This window comes from Petaurus breviceps, unplaced genomic scaffold, assembly GCF_028583685.1.
Source record: "Petaurus breviceps papuanus isolate PSGF00001 unplaced genomic scaffold, PetGlider_PUasm1.0 558, whole genome shotgun sequence".
Taxonomy (NCBI): domain Eukaryota; kingdom Metazoa; phylum Chordata; class Mammalia; order Diprotodontia; family Petauridae; genus Petaurus; species Petaurus breviceps.
Genome location: NW_027186376.1, coordinates 4,716,900 through 4,739,931, shown reverse-complemented (window position 1 = coordinate 4,739,931; position 23,032 = coordinate 4,716,900). Strand labels below are relative to the sequence as shown.

The 23,032-nt window shown below is 51.2% G+C and overlaps 1 protein-coding gene across 1 annotated transcript in view; it reads right to left on the bottom strand.

Annotated features, from left to right (window-relative positions):
* The window catches only part of PLXNB2 (plexin B2), a 65,998-nt gene extending 44,037 nt beyond the window's left edge, over nt 1–21,961 (bottom strand). Inside the window, exon 1 of the mRNA XM_069102935.1 lies at nt 21,798–21,961. Coding sequence (XP_068959036.1) covers nt 21,798–21,832 — 35 coding nt within the window. The 5' untranslated portion in view covers nt 21,833–21,961. The remainder of the gene's footprint in view (nt 1–21,797) is intronic.
* Between the last annotated feature and the right edge of the window lie 1,071 nt (nt 21,962–23,032).

Here is a 23,032-nt window from a genome sequence, read left to right as displayed (position 1 = left end):
ATCTGTCCAAAACTCACATCTCCCCCTATCTCCTGGAGCAAATGGGGAGATCGTCAGACTAACAGTGGCCAAAAAGAACTTTCACACACCATCTGGGATCAGAAGCTGAGTTTCTGGGAAAGTAGCCCTTTTCCCAGAGACCAAGAAGATGGCCCCAGTAGTCAGCTAAGGGCTTTTAGGACTCCCAAAGAAGAGACCATTTCTCAGCAGATGGGACCATGTCAAAAGTGCTGGAAAATCCAGAACCTTGGGAGGTCAGAGCTGGAACAGATCTCCTCTGGAGAGCCCAGAGAGGGGATGTGTGCCTCGAGGCAGAGGAAGGGGCAGGGGGCTCCAAGACAAAACGACCCTGCCCTTTGATTTGGGAGAGGAGTGGGAGCAGATTCAAAAGCAAACAGAAAAAAGTCCTCAGGCTCCCACGGCCTCCAGCCTCCCACTGGGGACTTGGGATGGGAAGTTCAGCAATGAAATTCTGCCGACACAAACAAGTCCAGAGTCGAGTCTGGGAGGGGATGAGGGGGAGCTGTCCACAGAGGGCCACGGAAGGCCTGGGGAGCTCCTCAGCCAGCTGGGGCTGTCAGGCCTTGAGAAGCAGCTGGAAGGGAGGCAGCCGGAGAGCAGGCTGGCCTGGCCCCGCAGGAATCGCAGCAGCCACCAGGTTGCCGTGGGAGAGCCAAGGACAACAGAGTGGGTTTTGCTGTTTTTAGCTATATTGGGGGAAGGGGGAGGATCAAGGGGGGTTAGGACTATGGCCGGGGGCGGGTGGGAATATAGCAGGCCATGGAGACGAGGCAGACATACTTGGCTCTGATTTCGCTTCTAAAAAAAGCCTGCGTTCGACCCTGCCACTCGCTGTCTTTTCTGTCTCTTCATGGCTAAACTTGTGGAAAAGGCGCCTCTGCTTCCTGGCCTCCCACTCAGCCAGGCAGGCTCAGCTCCAAGCTCTCCTCTCAGATTTCTGTGCCTGCTGCTCGGCTGCCCCACTGTTTTCTTCTCCCTCTCCTCTCTCCCAGGACTTGTCAGGCCCCGTCGGTCTCTGGTCACCCCCTGCCTTGGCTCTGGGCCACAGCCCGCTTCGGCTCCTGCTCATTCTGTGCCCATCTTTCTGGGACCCCCAAGATCCCTGCTCCCTGGCCCCCTCTTCCCTCTCAGCATTCTGGGTACTGCTGGCCATCTCCCACCTCAACAGGCCCTTGGCCACTCAGAGTCAGCACGGGCCATGTGGAACTGCTGTCAGATCACTGCTCTCCTCACTCCCTGTGTCTACTCAAGGGCCCACTATCCTTCTAGCGACCCAAGCTGAAGTTTCTGAGACTGAGCTTTGGAGCTGCAGGGCATGTCAGAGACCAGCTGGTCCAACCCCATCTTTTTACAGAATGGGGGACTGAGGTTGAGAGTAATCACGTGACCTAGATGGGCAGTGGAGAGAGTGGGGGCTCAGAGTCCAGCAGACTGGAGTATGAATCCTGCCTCAGTCAGAGGCTTACTCCCTGTGTATGGTGGGGAAGGTCACTTAACCTCTCGGTCTCAGCTTCCCCAACTGTAAAACGGGGAGACTAACACCTGCCTCCCAGCCTCTTGCTTCCCATGGGGCCTGGGGTCTCTTTCTCCCTAGCACGGACACACACCAGGTCCCTCCCTGGGCTGAGAGTTGCTTTAATGGGGTCATACCAAGTCCTCTGGGTTCCTAGAGGCCCAGGCCCTGGGGTCCAGGGCTATGCCCATTCTTTTCCTGCCCCCAGAGCAAACAAAAATGGTGGCACATGCAGGCACCAGGCCCCAAGAGAACCTGAGCCTCCCCAAAGTGAGGCCTGTCTCCCTCAAACAGACCCTGAGCCCCCCCAGTGCCCCCCCCAACTCACACTGCAGATGGTCCCCATCAGGGCACAAAACAAACAAACGGGATCCAGCAGCCAGTCAGTCCTGCTGCCAAGCCGCCCCTCCTTCACAGCTCTGTCAGCCGCGGGTGCAATTTGGGGGGACGGCAGGCAGCCCGATTCCAGCTGCTCCTCCAGGAAAAGGGGGGCGGGACCCTGCCAGGGGGAAGTGGCACCTCCATCCCTCCCCGCCCGGGGCTGGCAATGCTGAGGAAGGCAGCCATTGGGATGGAGGGTCCCCCCCCCAAGCACAAGAGAATCCCCAGATCTGGCTCCCAGGGAGCCAAAGAAGAAGAGAGGCTGAGAAAGTCCAGTGCCTCGGAGGGCTCAGAAGCCCGGCCCACCACACACACCTCCTGCTGGCTCCCGCTCTGACTACCCCTCCATCCTCAGCAATCCTTTCGGCAGCCCCCACCCCATCCAAGGGGCCCAGCAGGAAAATCAGTAGGAGACATCAAGTCCAGGGCCCTGCCTAAGCACGAATCCTCAGCCTCTGCTCCGAGGAAGCCCTTCCTACTCCCACCACCCCCTCCACACACACACAGAGTAAGTGCATAATAAATGTTTGCTGACCTGATGCTCATGGCCATGGTTAGGAAGACTCTCCTGCCCTGGGGCCTCCCTCTGCCCCCCTGCTCCTTACCAAGCCAATGGAGTCAGCCCAGAGGCCAGCAAAGGCGCACACAAGGCCTCTGAGGCCCGGTCAAGGCCTGTCCTCAAACATGGCGCCAGAAAGCCCTGATCTCACTGCCCTAACTCAACTCGGCTCCCTAACTCCCTGCAGGAAGGGCAGTAACGGCCAGGTCAGGGCCCCGTCTGCACAGTCTGGCTTCCAAAGTTCTACAGGATCCACCACTAACTTTGGCCACACCATCCTTCCAATCAGTAGCACAACTTGACTCATCCCCACCCCCCCTTAACTCTTCCCCACAAATATAGGAGGCCTCATAAGAGGCCACTGGGTTCTTGTCCTGCCCTCAGGGTACTTTTAGTCAGGATGGAGAACCTCAATCAGGGATCTGAGAACAGAAGCTGCAGGAGAGTGAACAGAGCAGACCCAGTGGAATGTGGAGGGGCCATCCCCAGCAGCCAGCCAGAGAGGCTCCCCCAAACGTCTAGCCCCCTCCCCAAGGGAGGAGAAGCAGGGGCTGCCCTGGTCCCTAACAGGCCAAACATAGGTGCTCGTGGGCTATGCTTGGCTGAATCTGCTGAATGTGGCCATGCCCTCCAAGGCTTGGGTCCGGTTCAGATGCTGGTCAATCTGAGGTTAGGAAATTTCTCTCTTGAATCTCCTCTGGCTGAAGCAAATGGAAAACTCCTGAGACCCAGAGGGGTCAAAATCCTACTCCTAAAGCAAACTGGCTTGGAAAACTGAGCCTGAGAGAGCCCCCTCCCCCAGCAGAGGCCCCTGAGAGAGCCCCCTCCCCCAGCAGAGGCCAGGTACCCTCCAGACCCCCTTCCCACCCCCCTGGGCATTCTGGGGTTGTGGTGCGCTCAGGCCTCACCTAAGGTCGCCCTGTCCCCTGGCGGATTCAGGAAACACTTTGTGATTGATAGAAAGACAAGATTTTTCACAGAAAGAGGGGGATGGGTCTCTGGTTCTGCCAAGACATTCCCCCCTCCTCCTCAGTCCCCGCAGCTGCCAGGGGAGGGAGGGCAGGCTGGTCCATGAATATGCAAAAGCAGTAATTAGCTGAGAGCATTAAACAAATCAGCCCAGAAACAAAACAAGCAGAGGGAGGGAGACTCTGAGGACTCCCAGGAGGCAGGAGAGCTGATGTTTTCCCAACACAGGCCCAGGGGACCCCACAGCCTCCACAGGCACCAAGAGCTGTCCTCACAGGCCTTCTCGGGGCCCACACAGCCTCCACAGCCATCCTTGCCATCCCGAGAGACCCCCCCACACACAACCCCCAATGCTATGGCTCGTGAGCTGGAGAAGACTTGGGATCTACCAAGTACAGAGGGAAACTGAGGCCCAGCCTGGTCCGGGCTTGGAACCCTACGCTCCTTGAGAGGTGGTGATTCAATGCTACCCACCAGGCAATGGCCACTTCGGACCAGACATGTATTGGGAACACAGACAGTGTCTGCCCTTGAGAAGGGGGCGGAGGTGAGGAGGGATGGAACTGGAGACTGGCACCAGACGCTACAGCAGGAGACATGGTTAGAAAAGGCCTTTTGGAGGAGGGAAGACTTCAGCTGAGCGTGGAGGGGAGTAAGGGATTCCAGGCCGGTGAGGAGGGATGGCACCGCACCCCAGGCAGAGATAGGAGATGGATCGCTACATCTGGGAGGCCAGAGCATGGAGGGCTTTAAATGATCAGAGGGCAGAGGCTTCCCAGCCAGAGGCTCTGCACACAGCAGCTGCTGCCCTATCCAGTCCACCATCCACTCTGATGTCAAAGGGATCTTACCAAAGGGAGGTCCCACCACGGTCATCTCCACCAGTGGGCTCTCTATTACCACCTGAATCAAATAGAAAAACCCTTTGTTTGGCGGTCAAAGCCCTTCACAGCCCAAGCTCCTTTCTCTCTTTCCAGTCTTCTTACACCTGAACCTCCAGCATATTTTCTTTTCTCTCTCTCCATTCTGGGGCTTTCCCCTGTCTGAAAGCTCTCATCTCTCATCTCCATCTCCTGGCTTCCTTCAAGGCTCATAAATCCCACTTTTTGCAAGAAGACTTCCCAGTGTCTGTTAATTCCAGAGCCTTCCCTCTGGGATTATTTACAATTGATTCTCTATATAGTGTTTCACACAGCCATCCACCCTCCCCCATTAGACTGTAAGCTCTGCAGGGCAGGGGCTGCCTTTTGCCTATCTCTGTATTCTCACTGCTTAGCATAGTGCCTGACATATAATCAGCATTTAATAAATGCTTACTGCCTGACTGACTACCTGACCTTGGGCCAAACACCTCACATTTCTGAGCCTCAGTTTCCTCATCTGTAAAATATACCTTCCTAGGATACCCATTTATACTTAAAGAAGAGAAAGTTCTAAGAATGATTGTAAATAAGACCATATGCAAGCCTACAAAAATGTTAGCTATTATTATAATGAATCCCATCTGAGTAGCAACCCTAAACCTCATGCCATCAACAACACTTTGGAGAGCCCTCCAGGTCTATTTGTTGGATGGGTCTTTGAGCAAGGGCCCCTTGAGAAACTGCAGATATACAGGTAGCGGCTCCATGGCAAGTGACCCCTAATCTGTGTGAGCTGATTATCACATTGAGGGGTGGCTAGGTGGCACAGTGAATAGAGCACTGGTCCCGGAGTCAGGAAGACCCAAGTTCAAATCCACTCAGACACTTAACACAAAAATAGCCATGTGACCTTGGGTAAGTCACTTAACCTCAATTTCCCTACCTTGCCCCCTCCAAAAAGCAAAAAAAGAAAAAAAAAGATTATCGCATTGAAAGCTGAGGAACCCCAAAGGAGAAGGGATGGACAATTTTCAAAGAGGAAGCACAGATTGTTAATGGTCCCTTGAAAGAATGTTCAACCTCGCCAGTAAAAGAGACAAGAATGAAAATCCATCAAAGGGGCAAAAATAATTAAAAGCGAGTAAACGCAACGCCGGTGGGCTAGGCAAAAACAGGTACACCCATTCCCTGCTGGAAAGATTGCAGTCTGGGGAATCTCTTTTGGAGGCATCTGCTAGGATACATCAACCGTCAGACATCATCTCTGACCCCATAATGCCAGTCTTGGGCAGAAATCCTGAAAGCGCTCATCAGACCAAAGAGAGAGAGAACAATCCATTCCAAGGTTTTCACAACAGCATCGTTAGATTAATCACAGAAAATGGTTGAATCAATTGTGGCACATTCATGTCATGGAATATTGTAGTGCAATTATATACAAAGACCTAAGGAAAGACCTTGAGGAAAAGTCACTGAGAGACCATGATCCTCCCCTCTTTAAAGATGGTTGAGGGAAGTGAGTCAGCCAGGGTCACACAGCTAATAAATATGGCCAGTGCAGTCCCCTCTGACTAGATCACCAGCCTGCGGGGTCTATTTCCTCCTAAACTTCCCCTTCTTTCTGATTTCCCTTTTCCTGTTGGGGGCACACACAACCCCCCATCTTTTGAGTGCCCCAGCCTTGCATTCTCAGGCCCATCCTTACCCTTTCTCTCTCCTTGACCCCTCACATTCAATGTTATCAAGCCTTGCAAATTAACTCAGCCTCCAGCCTAACTCAGGTCCTTAATGTCTCTTGCCTAAACTGCAAGTCTGGCCAAGGAACTCCCTCACTCAAGAAATTCCTGTGGCTCCCTCTTGCCCTCCATCAGATACTAATGCCTTCCTGGGCTAGCTGCCTCCTTCCAAGCCCATCACACTTGACGCCCCTTCCAGGACTGGCCCTCTGCCCAGCCAAACTCGCCTCCTTGCTTGTTCCTCCTCACAGAACCTCTCTCTTCTACCTCCGCTGGGCTCCAGCTTCCTAAAGCACAGATTCCAACTGGACCCTGCCTCCAAAATCGCTGGGCATGTTCTGTGGCTCCCCAATAGAAGTTAAGTCCCGAGAGCTGAGGCTGCTGCCCGGGCCTCCCACCCCACCTGTCCTGAATAAAGCCTTGAATGAATGCAAAAATGCAAAGTGATCATGACAGCAGACTTCAGACTTTTATGAAGGGCCTACAATGGGCCACTTCATCCTCACAACAACCCTGGAAGGAGGGGCCATTACGATCCCCATCTTAAAGACAAGGAAACAGAGTGTAAGTGACTTGTCCAGAGTCACACAGCCAGTAAGTGCACAAGGCACATTTAAACTCAGGTCTTCCTGACTCTAGGCCTGGAGCCCTACCCACTGAGCCCCCTAGTACCCAATGGAAAGGTCTGGCCCACTTAGCATCACTCACTGGGCATGAGCCGGGGTGATCCCAAGCCAATTACATGTCTCCCCATCCCCTGAAATAGCCAGGAATGCTTAGACACAGTGGCGCTGCAGAGACAAACAACTCAGCTCATTTTACAGATGAGGAAACTGAGACAAAGAGGCTCAAGTGGCTTGCCCAGGTTCACACAGCAGTAAGTGTCTGAGGGCAGATTTAAACTCGGGAAGGAGAATCTTCCTGATCCCAAGCCCAGTGACACACCACCAAGCCCTCATTTCTTCTCCTACAATTCAACTTACTATGTGTTGGGCACTGTGCTGAGCACTGCTCCAGAACCTGGGGAAATCAGAACTGAGGGGACCCAGGGAAGGGGGGGGAGGGGCAGAGGCCAACCGGCCCCACCCTAGCCACCAATGAGCTCAAGGAGCACAAAGACTGTATTGTCACTGTTGTTTTTAAGAAATAAAAGGTAGTAACCTCATCAGGGGCAACTCCCAGGCCCAGCCCAGGCTCCGGGGGCTCCCAACCCAGCCCAGAGCAGGCAGGTCCTGGAGGGGCCCCCAGTGGGGGGACCAGGGTGGTGAGGAGGAAGGGGACTCGTTACAGACTAGGTCTCCAAGGCCAGCTGGCTTCCTAATTAGACTCTGGGAGCTTCCCTGCCAGCCCCTGATTCGTCCCAGCTCCCCAGGAGCCCCAGGGATCTGGAGGAGGGAGACAAGGGAAGAGTAGAGAGAAGGAAAATGGGGAGGGTGAGAAGGGAAAGAGAGAGACAGAGAAAGACAGGAAAGAGAGACAGAGACAAAGACAGGAGGGAGAGACAGAAAGAGAGAGAGAAGAAAGAAGAGGCAGAGAGAGAGGAGGGAGAGACAGAGAGAAAGAGAGAAGACAGAGAAAGAGAGAGGGAGAGAGAGGGAGAGGAAGAGAAAGATAGAGAAAGAGACAAAGACAGAGAGAGGAGATAGAAGGGAAAGGGAAGAAGAGGAGGATAGAAGAAGGAAAGGGAAAAGATGACAAGAAAGAAAAAGGAGAAGAGAAAAGGAAGAGAAAGATGTGGAGGGAGGAGCAGGAAGAGCTGAGGAGGTCCAGGGAAGGCCCAGCAGGACCAGATGCTGCCCTGGAGGGTGGAGCTGGGACAGAGAAAGTAGAAGGCAGAGCCCTGAAGGCTGAGTCTACTGAGCTCCCCCCATCTCCTGGCACCTGGAGAAGTCGGGTCACTGCTCAGTCAAGCCTGCTTGATTCTGTTTTCAAGAGAAGCTGACCAGGAGGTGTCCTGGGTCTCTAGAATGATCAGGAGCTGGGAGTCCTGAGGCCTGGGTTCTAGTCTTGCCTTTGACACTGTGGTCAGAAAGTAACCACAGTGGCAAAGAACTGGAAACCAAGGGGATGCCCATCAGTCAGGGAATGGCTGAACAAGCTGTGGTATATGGATGGAATGGAATGCTATTGTGCTATAAGAAATGAGGAGCAGATGGACTTCAGAAAAATCTGGAAAGACTTGTATGAACTGATGTTTAGTGAAGCGAGCAGAACCAGGAGAACACTGTATACAGTAACACCACATTGTGTGATGACTGACTTTGATAGACTTAGCTCTAATCAGCAATGCAAGGGTCTAAGACAACTCCAAAGGACTCAGGGTAGAAAATGCCGCCCACACCCAGAGAAAGAAATCCAGTGTCTGAATGTGGATGGAAGCAGCCCTTTTTGGGCTGGATGGAAGCTCTTCTTTTCTTTTATTCTGTTTTGTTTCTTCTTTCCCTTGGTTCTAATGCTTCTTTACATCATGACTAATACGAAAATATGTTTAATAGGAATGCATAAGGAGAGCCCGTATCACACCCTCTTGGGAGGGGAAGAAAATTTGAAACTCAAAATCTTGTGCAAGTGAATGTTGAAAACTAAAAATAAGTAAATTGTTTAAAAAAAAGGAAAGGAACCATAGTCAAACCAGTCCCTGCTTCAGACTTCAGTTCCTCATTTGCAGAATTTACAGACTGGAGCTCTCCTGGCCCTGGCCCTGCAAGGCTCTCAGCTACTCAATCAACAAATCAGCCTTTATTAAGTGCCTACTATATGTAAGCTAGCGGCACAGTGGTTAGAGCGCTGAGCCTGGAGTCAGGACTCACCTTCTGAGTTCAAATCTGGTCTCAGACACTCATTAACTGTGTGACTCTGGGCAAGCCTGCTGCCTCAGTTTGCCCATCTGTCTAATGAGCTGAGGAATGAAATGACAAACAACCTCCAGTACTCTGCCAAGGAAACTCCAAACGGGAACTCGGTGCTGGGATTATAAATTCGACAAAAGAAAGACGGTCTCGACTCCAACTCCAGGGAGAGTCAGGTGGCAGACATCTTCCTTCCCAAAGGGGAGCCTGTCTGGAAACTCACCTCCTCAGGGAAGCCTTCCTGGATTGGTCCTCCCAGCTGGCTCCCTGCCTCCCTGGCTGCCCCAGCTCTGGTACAGAGGGGGCCACCTTCCTACGTCCCTCGTCCCTCCCTCTGGGGCAGCCCTGCCCCCTGAGCTGCCCAGCCCTCCTACACCCACAGCCCAGGCTGCACATGCCTCAAGGCTGAGCTCACACACATGCACGACAGAGTCTGAGCTGGTGCACAGCCACACCCAGCCCTTCCAAGAGTGAGTCAAGAGCTAGGAGTGAGTGGAGACTTCCATCTCCAGCTCTCCCTTCCCTCTTAGCCCCAGGCCTGGTGTGAGATGGTCATGGATGGGCCCCTCTTCTTGACCCAGAATCTCCAGCCCCTAAGCCCAGGAAGCTTTCTCAGATCAGCACCCAAAGCTCATGCCGGGTCTTGGCGTGTTCCAGGCCCATCTGTGCACTGCCTTTGCTTACGTGGAGTCTGTACCCAAACCCGCTGTTAGAAGCCGGTTCTCCTCCCAGAACGGGGCTTCTCTCCCTGGCACAGCCTGAGGCAGACATCAGGCTGAGGGAGCCCCTCAGACACAGTACCATATTTAAAAACCAACTGAAGAGTAAACACAAGATGGGAGAGCCACTGGTTCCTTGGGAAGCGGAACAAGAAGGGGGATGTGCAGGGAGCCACTGGGCATGCCTGCAGCCATGCCCCCTCCCCTTCCTCAGAGGTCCTGCCCTGGCTTGGACACAGCCTGGGCCTGGCAAGCTGGGCTTGTGCCTAATGAGAGCACGGCCACCTCCAGGGCTCCTGTGAGGGACCTACAGCCCTCAGGTTTCATCCTGGAATCATGAGCCATGGCCAGTCCTGTCCCCAGAGGCTCCTGGTCTGTCTAACCTCCCTTCCTGGCCTAGGAGACTCCTGGGAAACTGAGAAGCCCCTCAGCCCTTAAAAAAACACCTTCCAAATGGGGGGAGAGGGGCACTGAGGGAGGATCCTGTAGCTCTCCTCAATCTCTGAGCCCAAAGGGAGAGCCAGGCATGTTGGAAGGAAGGAGTGGCAAAGTATCTTTCACTCTTCTTTTGGGGCCAGGAGGATGCAGAACCCCGTGAATTCCTCCCTCCAACCAGACTCACCCAGGCCACATGAGGACAAAGTCCCCTGGGAAATTCTCCATTAAGCAGCTGCTGTGTTTGGCGAGCAGGGTTCGGGGTTCCTCTTCTCCTTTCTATGGCCACCCCCAGGGCTGCTCCCTGATGCCTGGCACCTGGGCTGTGGGGCTGAGGCTGGGGCAGGGACCCAGAGGCTCTCAGGGTGTGGGCATGGGGCCGAGATGGTCCCCACGATCCTGGGACCAGGCGATAGAGAGTGACGTCTTCTGGAGACGTCCCACCTGGGCCGGGTGCCAAGCAGAGTCCAGGTGAGTCAGTCCCTGGCTCCCTCAGGGTGGGGCTGCAGCTGAGCTGCTTCTGATCTCCAGGAGACTGAGCAGAGTCCAACCCAAGCCTTGTCACCTGCTGCCTCCAAGTGACCTCTTGTGACTGACCCGCTGGACCCCCATCATCCTTTGTCTCTACTTAGCACACCTCCCCCACCAATTATCGACCCCAGATGATTTTATAACATCATCTATAAAGCCATGTGCTTCCTCAGCGAGGCAGGACACCCCCCCACCCAGGGGATCCCCAGGAGAAGGGGATCCATTCCTCCAACAGATATGGTGGGGAGCTAGGGTCGGGAGCTCTGGGCTCACACTCTGCTGAAGCCTTCCCTTCCTGGGGCCTCAGTCTCCTTATCTGCTCAATGAAGGGGCTAGGCTGGATGGTCAGTGGGGGATGCCATGTTCTGCCTCCCCCTCTCTCTCCCTGCAAAGCTTGAGTCCCTGTGGCTTCTGGTGCTGGGTGTGTGCCTGCTCCCAGGCTCCAAGCTGTGGGCTGGAGGAGACAGTGGAATGTGGCCAAGGCACACAAACAGGTCTCCCTGCTTGAGAGGTTTCTGGGGAGGGGGCCCTCTCTGTTCTCTGTTGGAACAGCCAGCCGAGAGTCCAAGGTGCCCAGCCCTGGGATCATCCTGGGCCCAGCCATCAGGCCACAGCAGTGACAATGATAGCTACTCCTCATGCTTTTTGGGGGAAACTGTGGCCCCAGGAGGGTCCGGGCCCTTGTCCAGCTGTCCAATCCCAGCTTCTACCTCAGACCCAGGAGCCGTCTGAAACAGCTTATGGCCAAGTATGACATGCCAAGGAGGGCCTTAGAAAGCTAGACTCAAAGAGGGGCAGGCACTTATCCAGGACCACACAACTATCAGAGTCAAAATTGGAACTTAGTTTGCCTGACTCCAAACCCAGGGGTCTCTATGTGCTCATTACTCTTTGGTACCAAAAGCCTCTATATTTCTTTTCTTCCCAAGTCTCCGACTACTTCCTTCAAGCTTGAATGTCCCCATCCCAGAAAAAAAAAGAGAGAAAAAGATAAACAGAAAAAAATAGGATGGAAGAAAATACACAGTTAGTAATCATAACTGAGAATGTGAATGGAATTAACTCACCCATAAAATGGATGTGGAGAGCAGAATGGATTAGAAACCAGAATCCAACAATGTTAATTTTTATAAGAAAAACACACTTGAAACATTCACACCCAGAGTTAAAATATGGACCTGGAGCAGACTATATTGTGCTTCAGTTGAACTAAAAAAGGCAGGGGTAGTAAAAAGCAGACCTACCTAAAAGAGGTTATCAGAGACTCTATATTTGCTAAAAGGTACCACAGGCACCAAACAGCATGGCACCCAAATAAATAAATGAAAGAAAAAGTTAAGGAGGTGAAAAGAATAGAAAAGTTAGATATGATGGACCTCTGGAGAAAATTGAATGGGAATAGGAAGGAGTATGCCTTTTTCTCAGCTGTACATAAAACCTTCACATAAATTAACAATGTATTGGAACATAAAAAACTCACAAATGCAGAAAAGCAAAAATACTAAATGTACCACTTTTAGACCATAATGCAATAAAAATTACATTTAATAAAAGGCTGTAGGAGCATGGATGGAAACTAATTTAATACTAAAGAATGAATAGGTCAAAGAACAAATTATAGAAACAATTTCATTAAAAATGTTGACAACAATGAGACAACACACCAAAATTTGTGGGAGGCAGCCAAAGCAGTTGTTAGGGGGAATATTTATATCTCTAAATGCTTATATCAATAAAAAAGAGAAAGATCACATCAATGAATTGGATATATAATCTAAAAACTAGAAAATGAACAAATGAAAAATCCCTAAACACCCAAATAGAAATCCTGAAAAATCAAATGAGATTGATACAACTGAAATTTTAAAAATTCATGAAAGTGAATAAAATAAATAAACCACTGATTAATTTGATTAAAAAAAATAAGAGGGGCAGATAGGTGGCGCAGTGAATAGAGCACCAGCCCTGGAATCAGGAGGACCTGAGTTCTCAAGTCCAACCTCAGACACTTAACACAAAAACTAGCCATGTGACCTTGGGCAAGTCACTTAACCCCAATTGCCTTCCAAAAAGCAAAAAAAAAAAAATAAAAAGAAGAAAAAACAAATTACCAATATCAAAAACAAAAAGAGTGGATGTGCCCCCAATGAAGATTAAATTAAAGCAATTTTTAGGAATTATTTTGCCCAACTCTATGTCAATAAAACTTAAAATCTAAGTGAAATGTATGAATATTTATAAAAATATAAATTGCCAAGATTAACAAAAGAAGTCTAATATAATATTAATAAACAAGACAAGATGGATTAAGATATGAATTCTACCAGACATTTAAAGAACAATCAATTCCAATGCTATGTAAACTATTTGAAAAAAAAAATCTGGAGTCCTACCAAATTCCTTTTATGACACAAATATGGTGCTGATACCTAAACCAGAGAGAGCAAAAACGGAGTCTCTAATGAATATTGATGCAAAAATTTTAAATAAAATACTAGTGAGGAGACTACAGCATTGTTGCAATGATTATATACTATGACCGGGTGGAATTTATCTATACCAGGAATATTGGGATGGTTCAATATTAGGAAAATCATTAGAATAATTGACCATATCAATAACAAAACTAACAAAAACCATATGACTTTTTCAATAGCTACAAAAAAAGCTTTTGACAAAATACAACACCCATTTCTATTAAAAACACTAGAAAGCATAGGAATAAATAGACCCTTTCTTAAAATAAGGAATATCTATCTAAAACCAACAGGGGCAGCTAGGTGGTGCAGTGAATAGAGCACTAGCCCTGGAGTCAGGAGGACCTGAGTTCAAATCCAACCTCAGACACTTAACACAAAAACTAGCCATGTGACCTTGGGCAAGTCACTTAACCCCAATTACCCTCCAAAGTGGGGGGGAAGAGTAAGCATTACCTATAATGGGGATAAATTTGAAGTCTTCCCAATAAGATCAAAGGTGAAGGAAGGACATCCATTATCACCAGTATTATTCAATATTGTACTAGAAATGCTAGCTATAATAATGTCACAAGAAAAAGAAAGTGAAGGAATTAGAATAGACAATGAGGAAATAAAAGTATCACTCTTTGCAAATGATATGATGTTATACTTAAAGAATCCTAGAGAATCAACTTAAAAAACTAGTTGAAACAATTAACAACTTTAGCAGATTTACAGGATATAAAATAAGCCTACATAAATTATCAACATTTCTTTATATTACCAACAAAATCAAGCAGAGAGAAAGAGATTCCATTTAAAATAATAACAGACAACAAAATACTCAGGAATCTACTTGCCAAAACAAACCCAGGAGCCACATGAGCACAATTACAAAATACTTCTCACACAAATAAAGACAGATCTAAACAACTGGAGAAAAATTAATTGTTCGTGGGTAGGCTGAGCCAATATTAAAAAAATGACAATTATACCTAAATTAATTTACTTACTCAGTGCCACACCAAACAAATTACCAAAGAATTATTTTGTAGGCCTGGAAAAAACAAAATTCATTTGGAAGAACGAAAGGTCAAGAATATCAAGGGAATCGATGAAAAAAATGTGAAGGAAGATGGTCTCGCCATACCAGATCTCAGACTATATTACAAAGCCATAATCATCAAAACAATATGGTACCGGCTAAGAAATAGAGTGGTGGATCAGTGGAATACATTAGGTACACAGTACACAGTAGTAAATGACAATAGTAATCTCGGGGTTAATAAACACAAAGACCCAAGCTTTTGGGATAAGAACTCACTGTTTGACTAAAATTATCTGGAAAACTGGAGAGCAGTTTGGCAGAAACTAGGCACAGAACAGCATCTCACCCTGTATACCAAGATAAGGTCAAAATGGGCACATGACTTAGACATAAAGGGTGATGCCAGCAAGCAAATTAGGGAACAAGGAATAGTTCACTTGTCAGATCTATAGATAAAAGCAGAATTTATGACCAAAGAAGAGATAGTGGATCACAGGGAGTATAATAGTTTTAATTACATGTAATTTTAAAATTTTTCCATAAACAAAATGAATTCATCCAAAATTAGAAGGAAAGGAAGAAGCAGGGAAAGTTTTTTTTACAGAAAGGTTCTCAGATAAAGACCTAATTTCTCAAATATATTGAGGGAACTGAGTCAAATTTAGGAAAAATAAGAGCCAGTCCCCAATTGGTAAATGATCAAAGGATGTGAGCAAGCAGTTTTTGGATGAAGAAATCAAAACTATCTAAAGTCTTATGAAAAAACACAGTAAATCACTATTTATTAGAGACAAGCAAATGAAAACAACTCTGAGGTACCACCTCACATTTATCCAATTGGCTAACACGACAGAAAAGACAAATGTTGAAAGGGAAGCAGAAAAGTAATGAATGTTGGTGGGTCCAACCATTCCGGAGAGCAATTTGGAATTATGCCCAAAGGGCTATAAAGTTGTGCATTACCCTTTGATCCAGCAACACCATTGACAGGTCTGTATCCCAACGAGATAAAAGAAAAGGGAAAAGGACACACGCATGCAAAAATATTTACAGTAGCTCTTTTAGTGGTGGCAAAGAATTGGGAAGTGAGGGGAATGGCTTGATGACATTGTGGTATAGGACTGTGACGGAAGAGTATTGTGCCTGAAAAAATGATGAACAGGATGGTTTCAGAAAAAACCTGGGAAGACTTATATGAATTGATGCAAAGTGAAGTGAGCAGAAGCAGGAAAACATTATAAGCGGTTACAATAATTTTGTATGATGAAAGACTTAGCTACTCTGATCGAGAAAATGATCCAAGACAATTCCATAGGGAGTCTCATCTTTTTCTTGTTCAGTTGTTTTCAGTTGGGCTGGATTTTACAGATGAAGAAACGGAGGCAAACAGGGTGAAGTGACTTGCCCAGAGTCACACAGCTCAGAAGTGTCTTAAGCCAGATCTGAATTCCCGGAAGATGAGTCTTCCTGACTCCAGGCCTGGCACTCTGTCTATTGCCCCCTACCCTTTCTTCAGCAACATGGATAATATGGAAATGTGTTTTGCAGGATTTCACCTGTATAACTGATCTCATGTTGCTTGCCTTCTCAGTGAGTGGAGAAGAGGTGGGAAGGAGGAAGAAAACGCAAAACTCAACATTTTTTAAAATGCTCAAAGGGATGGAATGGGTGGATGGGACCCCTTCCTGCTCTGACCCCTGACCCCAGACCAGGGCACCTCTATCTAAGCCATGTTGGAGCGATAAGGCATGCATAAGCAGGCCCAGAGAACAGCCTGGCCGTGCCCCCAGATCAGAAGGAACACCCACTGCCAGCGTCTACTTCCATCAGAGTCTGTAGGGAGAGCAGGGCCCACCCCCACCACTCCAGACCTGCCCCTGGCTCTCCATCAGAGGAAACAGAGCTCCCAGCTCTTACACATACATACACACACCTCTCCCATTAGAATGGAAACTCCTTGAGGCCAGGGACTGTTTTACAGAACCCTGGATTTGGAGTCAGGAAGATCGAAGTTCAAATTCTGCCTCAAATGCTTATTAGCTGTGTGACCCTGGGTGAGTCATTTCACCGCTGTCTGCCTCAGTTTCCTAATCTGTGAAATGGGGACAAGAAGAGCACCTCACTTCCAGAGTAGGGGAGATCCAGTGAGAACATTTGTAAAATGCTTTGCAAGCCTCAGAACGCCCTGTCAAGGCTAGGTTATGACAGTCTTTGTACCACCTGGTGTGGGGCCTGGCACATAGGTGCTTCATGTATGCCCGCAGCTTGATGCGACCCACAGGGCAGGTGCTGGAGGGCGGTGAGGCAGTGAGCTGCACGGGGGCAGGGGAGTAAGGGAGTGCAAGGAGAGATCCAGCCAAATACTTAAGGATGGGCTGGAGAGGGGACCAGGGAGAGCCCAGGAGACTCCTCAGCAGCCCCGGATGGGAGTCCAGGTGAGTGGGGACAGGGGTTGGCCTAAGAAGAAGGAAGGGGGAGTCAAGCTCCCCCTCAGTCCTCATTAACATCTCCCCCAAGCCCAGCCTTCCCACCCCATAACAACGTGCTGATGGGAAGTCTCGCCCGGTGTCCCTGGGGCCTTGTTAGTCCCTTCTGCTGACGCCAGGGAGGGGCATGAGGCACAGAGATACAGCTGCAGAGGTCACCTGGAACACGGCCCCACGGCCGGCTCTGCAGGGCCAGAGACTCCCCATCACAGGTTCGGCCCCCCAAGACCAGACCAGCTCCTCTCAGCCTGGCACAAGCCCAGAGATACTGGCCAGCAGCCTGGCTCACCCTGGAGAAGGCCAACCGCAGGCGCGGTGCCCATCTGGGCTGCTCCCCAGCCACTCTCAGGATTAGCAAGCACCCCACTGGGACCCACACTTTCTCCAGATGTGATACTTCTGCCTGACCTGCTCTGGTATCCTATAGGCCCATGTAATGTTTCATCAGCAAGAAGAATGGCCATCCCTAGAGAACTAAGGGCTAGGCTGGGCAGGGCGGGGCAGGGCAGGGCTGGGCTGGGCAGGGCTGGGCAGGACAGGGCAGGGCTGGTGGAGGCTAGGCCCAGTGATTTCTTCCTCCTTCCATGGCCCCTCAGGGCCCACCATTCCTCACTCCAGGGGTGGACCTGAGTGGATTTGGGCTTCAGGGCAGGTGGGGTAAAGGAGGCTGGTTTCCAAAATCCAGTCCTGGATCAAAGGAAATATCTATAAAGTATTAGTATGGTCCCTGGCACATAGTAGGTGTTCAATGCTGTTTCCTGCCTGCTATCCAGGAAACACCTCTATGCAGACTGCCTGGAGATCATAATGGGGAAGTCTCTTTTCTCCCTGGTGATGTGATTGCAGATACAGATTCTCACCAGCAACCCTAGTCCTGAGATGGTTTTTAAAACTTGTGTAAGAATACTGGCCGTGCGGAGCTGAGTCCAGATTCAGAAAGCCTTCCCAAAGTAAAGTGAGCTTCTCCACATATGGCCATTTGTGGACAACCTCATGCTGGCTGCGTCCCATCCTACAACAAACATTTCAGAGCCACCTTGAGGAGACCCTGTGTTCATAGGAGTTCAACCTAACCATTCACACAGGAGAAACCAAGCAGATGACAATGCCCTGGCGCTCAGACCAGGAGGTGTGGTTAGGTGGACCATCACTACATGCATCTCGGACAGATGTTGGAGCTGGGGCCAATGTCAGGAGGGGCGGGGTGTGGCTGGGGCAGCCTTTAGGAAGGAGGTGCCTACTACAGGACAGAGGCTGTACTAGGCACTCAAAATACAAAGCAAACAGCAAGAGAATCCCTGCGTTCCAGGAGCTCTCACTCTCTGGAATCTCTAAGCTGTATCAGGGACCCTCTGCCTCCTGTGAGGGAGGAGAAGGGCAGCCCTGCCAGAAGGGGAGCCCCCAGAGCTGGAACTGCCATGAGAGGTATCCAGAGGCCAGTGGAAGGGCTGGTACCACAGGGGTGGAAGGTGACCCAGAAGCAGCACATGGCTGGGGGCTCTCAGGGGGCAGCCCCCCCCCCCCCCGGCTGTACTGGGCGCCCTCTCAGGCACTCTTATCCTGGACATCCTGCTATTTCTTGCCCCTGCCCCTCTCAGGGCCAGCATCCTCACCAGCTGGCTTCAGAGTGAGGACAGCAGGCCCTGAGGTGCGCCAGGGCTGAGCCCCAAGCTTGCCAGGGCCGTTACGTGGGTGGGGCAGCTGTTGCAAGACTGATCACGGAGCTTAAAGAGGAGGAGATAGGGTCCTAGGGCAGGCAGGTGGTTTGTTGGGGACCCCACAGTGAGTAAGCGTCACAGCGCCATGATAATGGAATTTCCGAGTGGATGCCCGACCCCAGATTTGGTGACTAGTCCAACTGGCCAATAAACATCAATTGAGCTCTTACTGTGTGAAGGCACACAAACAGGAAAAGAAGACAGTCCCTACCCTCAAGAGGAAAAGGGAGGCAGAGGCCCCTGAAGGAGGTGCCCACCCTGTGCCCTCCCTGCTCCAGACAGAGGGGCTGGGGGCCTGGTGAAAGGCGACTGATTGCATCTTTGCACAGATGATGATGTTCACAAGGAGTTTACAGAAGTGGAAACTGAGGTCCAGAGAGGGGAAGCAGATTGGTCTTGGGAAGGGCTCCCAGCTGGTGGGAAGTGACTCCAGGCCCTCAGAACCCAAATTCAGAGCTTCCTCACTAAATCGTGTGGCCTCACAGATAGGGCAGGGGGGCTCCTTGATGCCCCAAAAGGGAAATTACTCTTTCCCCTGTGATTCAGTGGTCACCTCTCAGTCCATTCAGGCTCAAGTACCCACTTCCCTTGCCAGGCCTCCGGGGCATGAACACCAGCTTTGAGGTGTCCCCTGTCACAAGTCCCACAAGGACCAGCAGGGCCAGTGAGCTCTGAGCTAAAAGCAGAGGAGTCAAGCCAGGACTCCAGACAAGCAAGCGTCATGGTGGGGCCAATAGGGGAGGGAAAGGACCGGGCCTCGGACCTGGATCCATACACACAGGCCTTGGGAACAGCACAAGAACCTCTCACAGACCTGTGTTGCACATCCATCCTTCAAGGCCTAGCCTAACTCCTTCCCCCTGCCAGGAGCTCTAGCCCCCTAGAATCAAGTAGAGACCCCTGCCTAGTCCTGACTCCTCCCTGGGTATGAAACTCAGCTGTTCTTCAGACTGGGAACTCCCCAGGTAGGGCCTGGGCCCAGGGCTGAGCTTGGTATAGGTAGCAACCCTCGGCCTTACACTCTAGGGAGGCCCAACTGGGGGCTCAGGGAAACAGGAGGAGAGAAGGAGGCCCTTCTAGGGGCCCATCCTTAGCTGGAGGGCTGAGGGAAGAGGCTAACGACCGAGGAAAGCTCTAGGCCCAGCACCTGATGGAGGGTTTCTCAAAGGCCAACTGTGGGCTCAGCCCTGACCTCAGAGAAAAACAGTGGGGACATATTGAGCCAAAGAGATGCAGAAAGGGTGTCCCTCCTCAGGCAGAGAGACAAGGCCACAGCAGCCCAGCTGTCTCAGTAGCAGAGGCTGATGGCGGGGGCTTGCACAGTGTCCCTGAGTTGGGGGGGGAGGGCTTGGGATTCCTGGACCCCTCAGTCCTGCCTCTGAGCCCCATCCCACTCCCCCATCCATCAGGCCATGCTCAGCTAACCATGTACATGTCCTATCCATGACAGACCCCAGAGCTTGGTAGGGAGGGAAGAGGAGACTGGGGACTCGAGATGGTGAGTCCTGCCAGGGCAAGGACTGGGGCAGCATATGAGGGAAGGTGCCTGCTAGCCCATCCACCCAGCCCACCCCCAGGCCCCGGAGGGGCGGGGAGGGAGGGAGAGCCATGTGCACCCAGGAGCCTCTTTCCAGAGAGGAAGAGAGCCCTGTAATCTGCTTGTCAGCCTGTCAGAGAGTCAATGGTCACCCCCAAACTGGTCCTTAAGCTATCACGGGCGTCAGGGTAGCCGCCCCGCCTCCTCCCCGCTAATCACAGGCTTCTACACTGCAATTAACACCCGCTGCCTTTGCGTGCTCTCCCCCAACTGTCTGTCACACGTGTGTGTGTGTGTGTGTGTGCATGGAAGAGGGGCACACCAGCAATACAGCGTCTCACACAGACACACGCACACTCTCGATTGCATGACCAAACAAATTAGCCCATGTGGAGGGAGGCAGCCCAGGTGCCTTCTCTATGACCCCCTAAGCCCATCTCCAAGCTCTGGGGCTGCCCTTCCCCCTAGATGTTCCCCACAAAGAGAAAGGGCAGCAGGCCCAAATGGAGAATGAAGCAGGGCTCCTGAGTCCTCTGGAAAAGCATCTGGTGAGGTGATGCCGTCCATGCCTTTGCCTCCAAGAAACCCTCACAGACAGAAGAGGTCCCTTCTGATTGCATACCCCAAATCCCCTTCTCATGGCCACAAGGAAGCGGTGTCTTGGAGGGCTCCCATTCTTTCAACACAGCTGTCCATGGAACCCCCAGGAAGGAAAGGGCTCCCCTCAACCCAGATAACTCCCAGAATAGCCCAGGAAGGAGTAATACCCCCTCTTCCAAAGAACCTCCAGGCAGGCAGGGAACGATCTCCCCATTACTAGAACTACCTAGCCTGCAATTTGGAACAGGCTGATGGCAGGAGAGACCAAGCAGATTGAGAAGCTGCCTCGGTGAGGAACCAGGCTCCCCACTCTGGCAGAGGACAAACAGAAAGAAAAGCTTTACAAAGAGAAAACAGCCCACTTCAGAGATCGGTGCCTTGGGCCCGGCCATGAGCCCAGTCCATCTTCAACCCCCAAATCAGGACAAGATGAAGGAAATGCAAGATTTCTGGGGTCCCGAGATGCCAGGATCTGAATCCTGGACCCCAGTCCCATCCCCCAGAAATCTCTCTGGCCCTGTCCCCTTCTCTGCACTCCCAAAGCCACCACTCTAGCTCAGGCCCTTGTCACCTCTTGCCTAGATCATTATAACCACCTCCTAACCCTCCTCCAGACCTCCCCACCTCTGCAGTCCTCCCTACCTCTGCAGTCCTCCCTCCACTGAGCTGCCAGAGATTTTTCGTAAAGGCCAGCTCTGATCATGGTCTGTATGCATGGATGGATTGGGGTTAGACACCCAGCTCTGATCTGGGGGGGAAGGGATAGATGAACAGAAAATAGGAAGGATGAGAGAAATGGGGTGTAGGGGGCTGGGGGCCAATCTGTCCCATCACCCAGGGCCCCCTGGGGCCTTCTGCCAAGCTCTCCCTCTGCCTCACCTTCAGAGTGGAAGCTCTGTGAGGGCAGGGGCTCTCTTTCTATGTCTGTATCTGTGTATTTCTTCCTTTGTACATATTTGCACTTAGCTCAGGCCCTGGGACGAGGAGGTACATTATGAGACATATTTGCTGACCGGTGACTATTGGCCCCTTACAGACCCTGGCCAGGCACTTGTCGCTCCCTCAGCAGCTTCCCCCAGAATGGGAAAGAAAAATCAGCTTCTGGGCAACTGGGCTCCGTTCACTCTTTTGTTCCCAAGACTAATGGTTTGGGAGGGTGTCATTTGCTGGGAAAAACCCTCACACGACTACCAGTCTCTTTCCTGGGTTTCAAAGAAGGCTCGAGGAGGGCAGCAACCATCAATTAGGGGAACAAGAGTGGCGGACAGGTGCGTGGATGTGTATCAGGTAGAAATTCCGGCCCCAGCCTCCCACAGAGTCACCAGCCCTGCCTGACTCTCACAGTGTGGGGCAGCTGAGGACCTCGGACTTACCCAGGAGAAGTCCTCAGTGGGCTTTCCAGGAACATGGACCACCTGCTCAGGGGCAGGGCTGGGGGCCAATCTCAGAGCCCCTGGAAGATGAAGCCTTTCCAGGAAGAGGTCTCCAGCTCCTGGCTGTGCTGGTCAGCTCTGGCTTTCTGTGTATGGGAGAGAGAAAAAGACCAATCAGCTGCCAAGAGCCTCCTAGCACTCAGTGGCCTGGGACCAGGGCCCTGCCCCAGCTTCCGGTCAGGCTGCCCATTCCCTGGACCCCCAGCCATTAGGGCTGGCTCCTACAGAGCACCAGAGCCCCCAGGTCAGTGTGTGTAGGAGAGCGCTAGACTCAGCAGAGAGGGAAAGTGTTTGAAAGCCCTCCTCTCTACTCTCACCCCTTCCTTTTCACAGTCTAACATTAGGCTATGGGTGGAAGTGTTAGGGTTAGAAGGTGGTACAGTGGATAGAGCATGGGAAGTCAGGAAGTCCTCAGTTCAGATCAAGTCTCAGACACCAGCTGTGTCACCCTGGGCAAGACACTTTGCTCTGTTGGCCTCAGTTTCCTCATCTGTAAAATAGTAAACCACTACAGTATCTCTGGCAAGAAAAACCCAGATGCGGTCATGAAGCATCAGACGTGAATGAAACTCTGAACAACACTGGTTAGAAGAGACTTCATTGGAGGAAATGAAAGCCCAGAGAACAGATGACCAAATGCCCAAGGCGTCAGAGGAGGGGCCAAGGCTGGAAGCTGGTGGGGCTTGGCACATCCGAACAGCCTGGTCTCCTAGGAGGAGAAAAGAGGCGATGATCTGAACCGCCACCACCCACCGTGCACCAGGAGATGCCCAGAAATCTCAACTCGCCAGCCCTGGGCTTCTTCTCGGCATGCTGGCCTCCCTCACCACCCCCACTCCCAATGGTCTTTGGGAGAGAAGAGAAATAATCATCGAGGGGACAAAGGCCAGGCTGGGGTGGGGTGGGGGCAGTAGGAAGGAGATGAAAGGCCCTCTCCGCCCTCCGCCCTTCTGGTCAGCTAATGGAGAGACAGAGGGGGACTGTGTGCCCGCTCTTCTAATTAAAAAGAGCTTCTCTCTTTGTTGAGGCCACAGAGGGGCGGGTACAGTGTCTGAACCCAGGGCCCATGGCCCAAATCTGCCCATCCCAACTTCAGAGAAAGGGGAGTTCAGCCCTTCCTTACCTCCAGGCGATGTCTCCAGCCTCCAGAGGGACTCCCCATAAGCTCTGCCTCA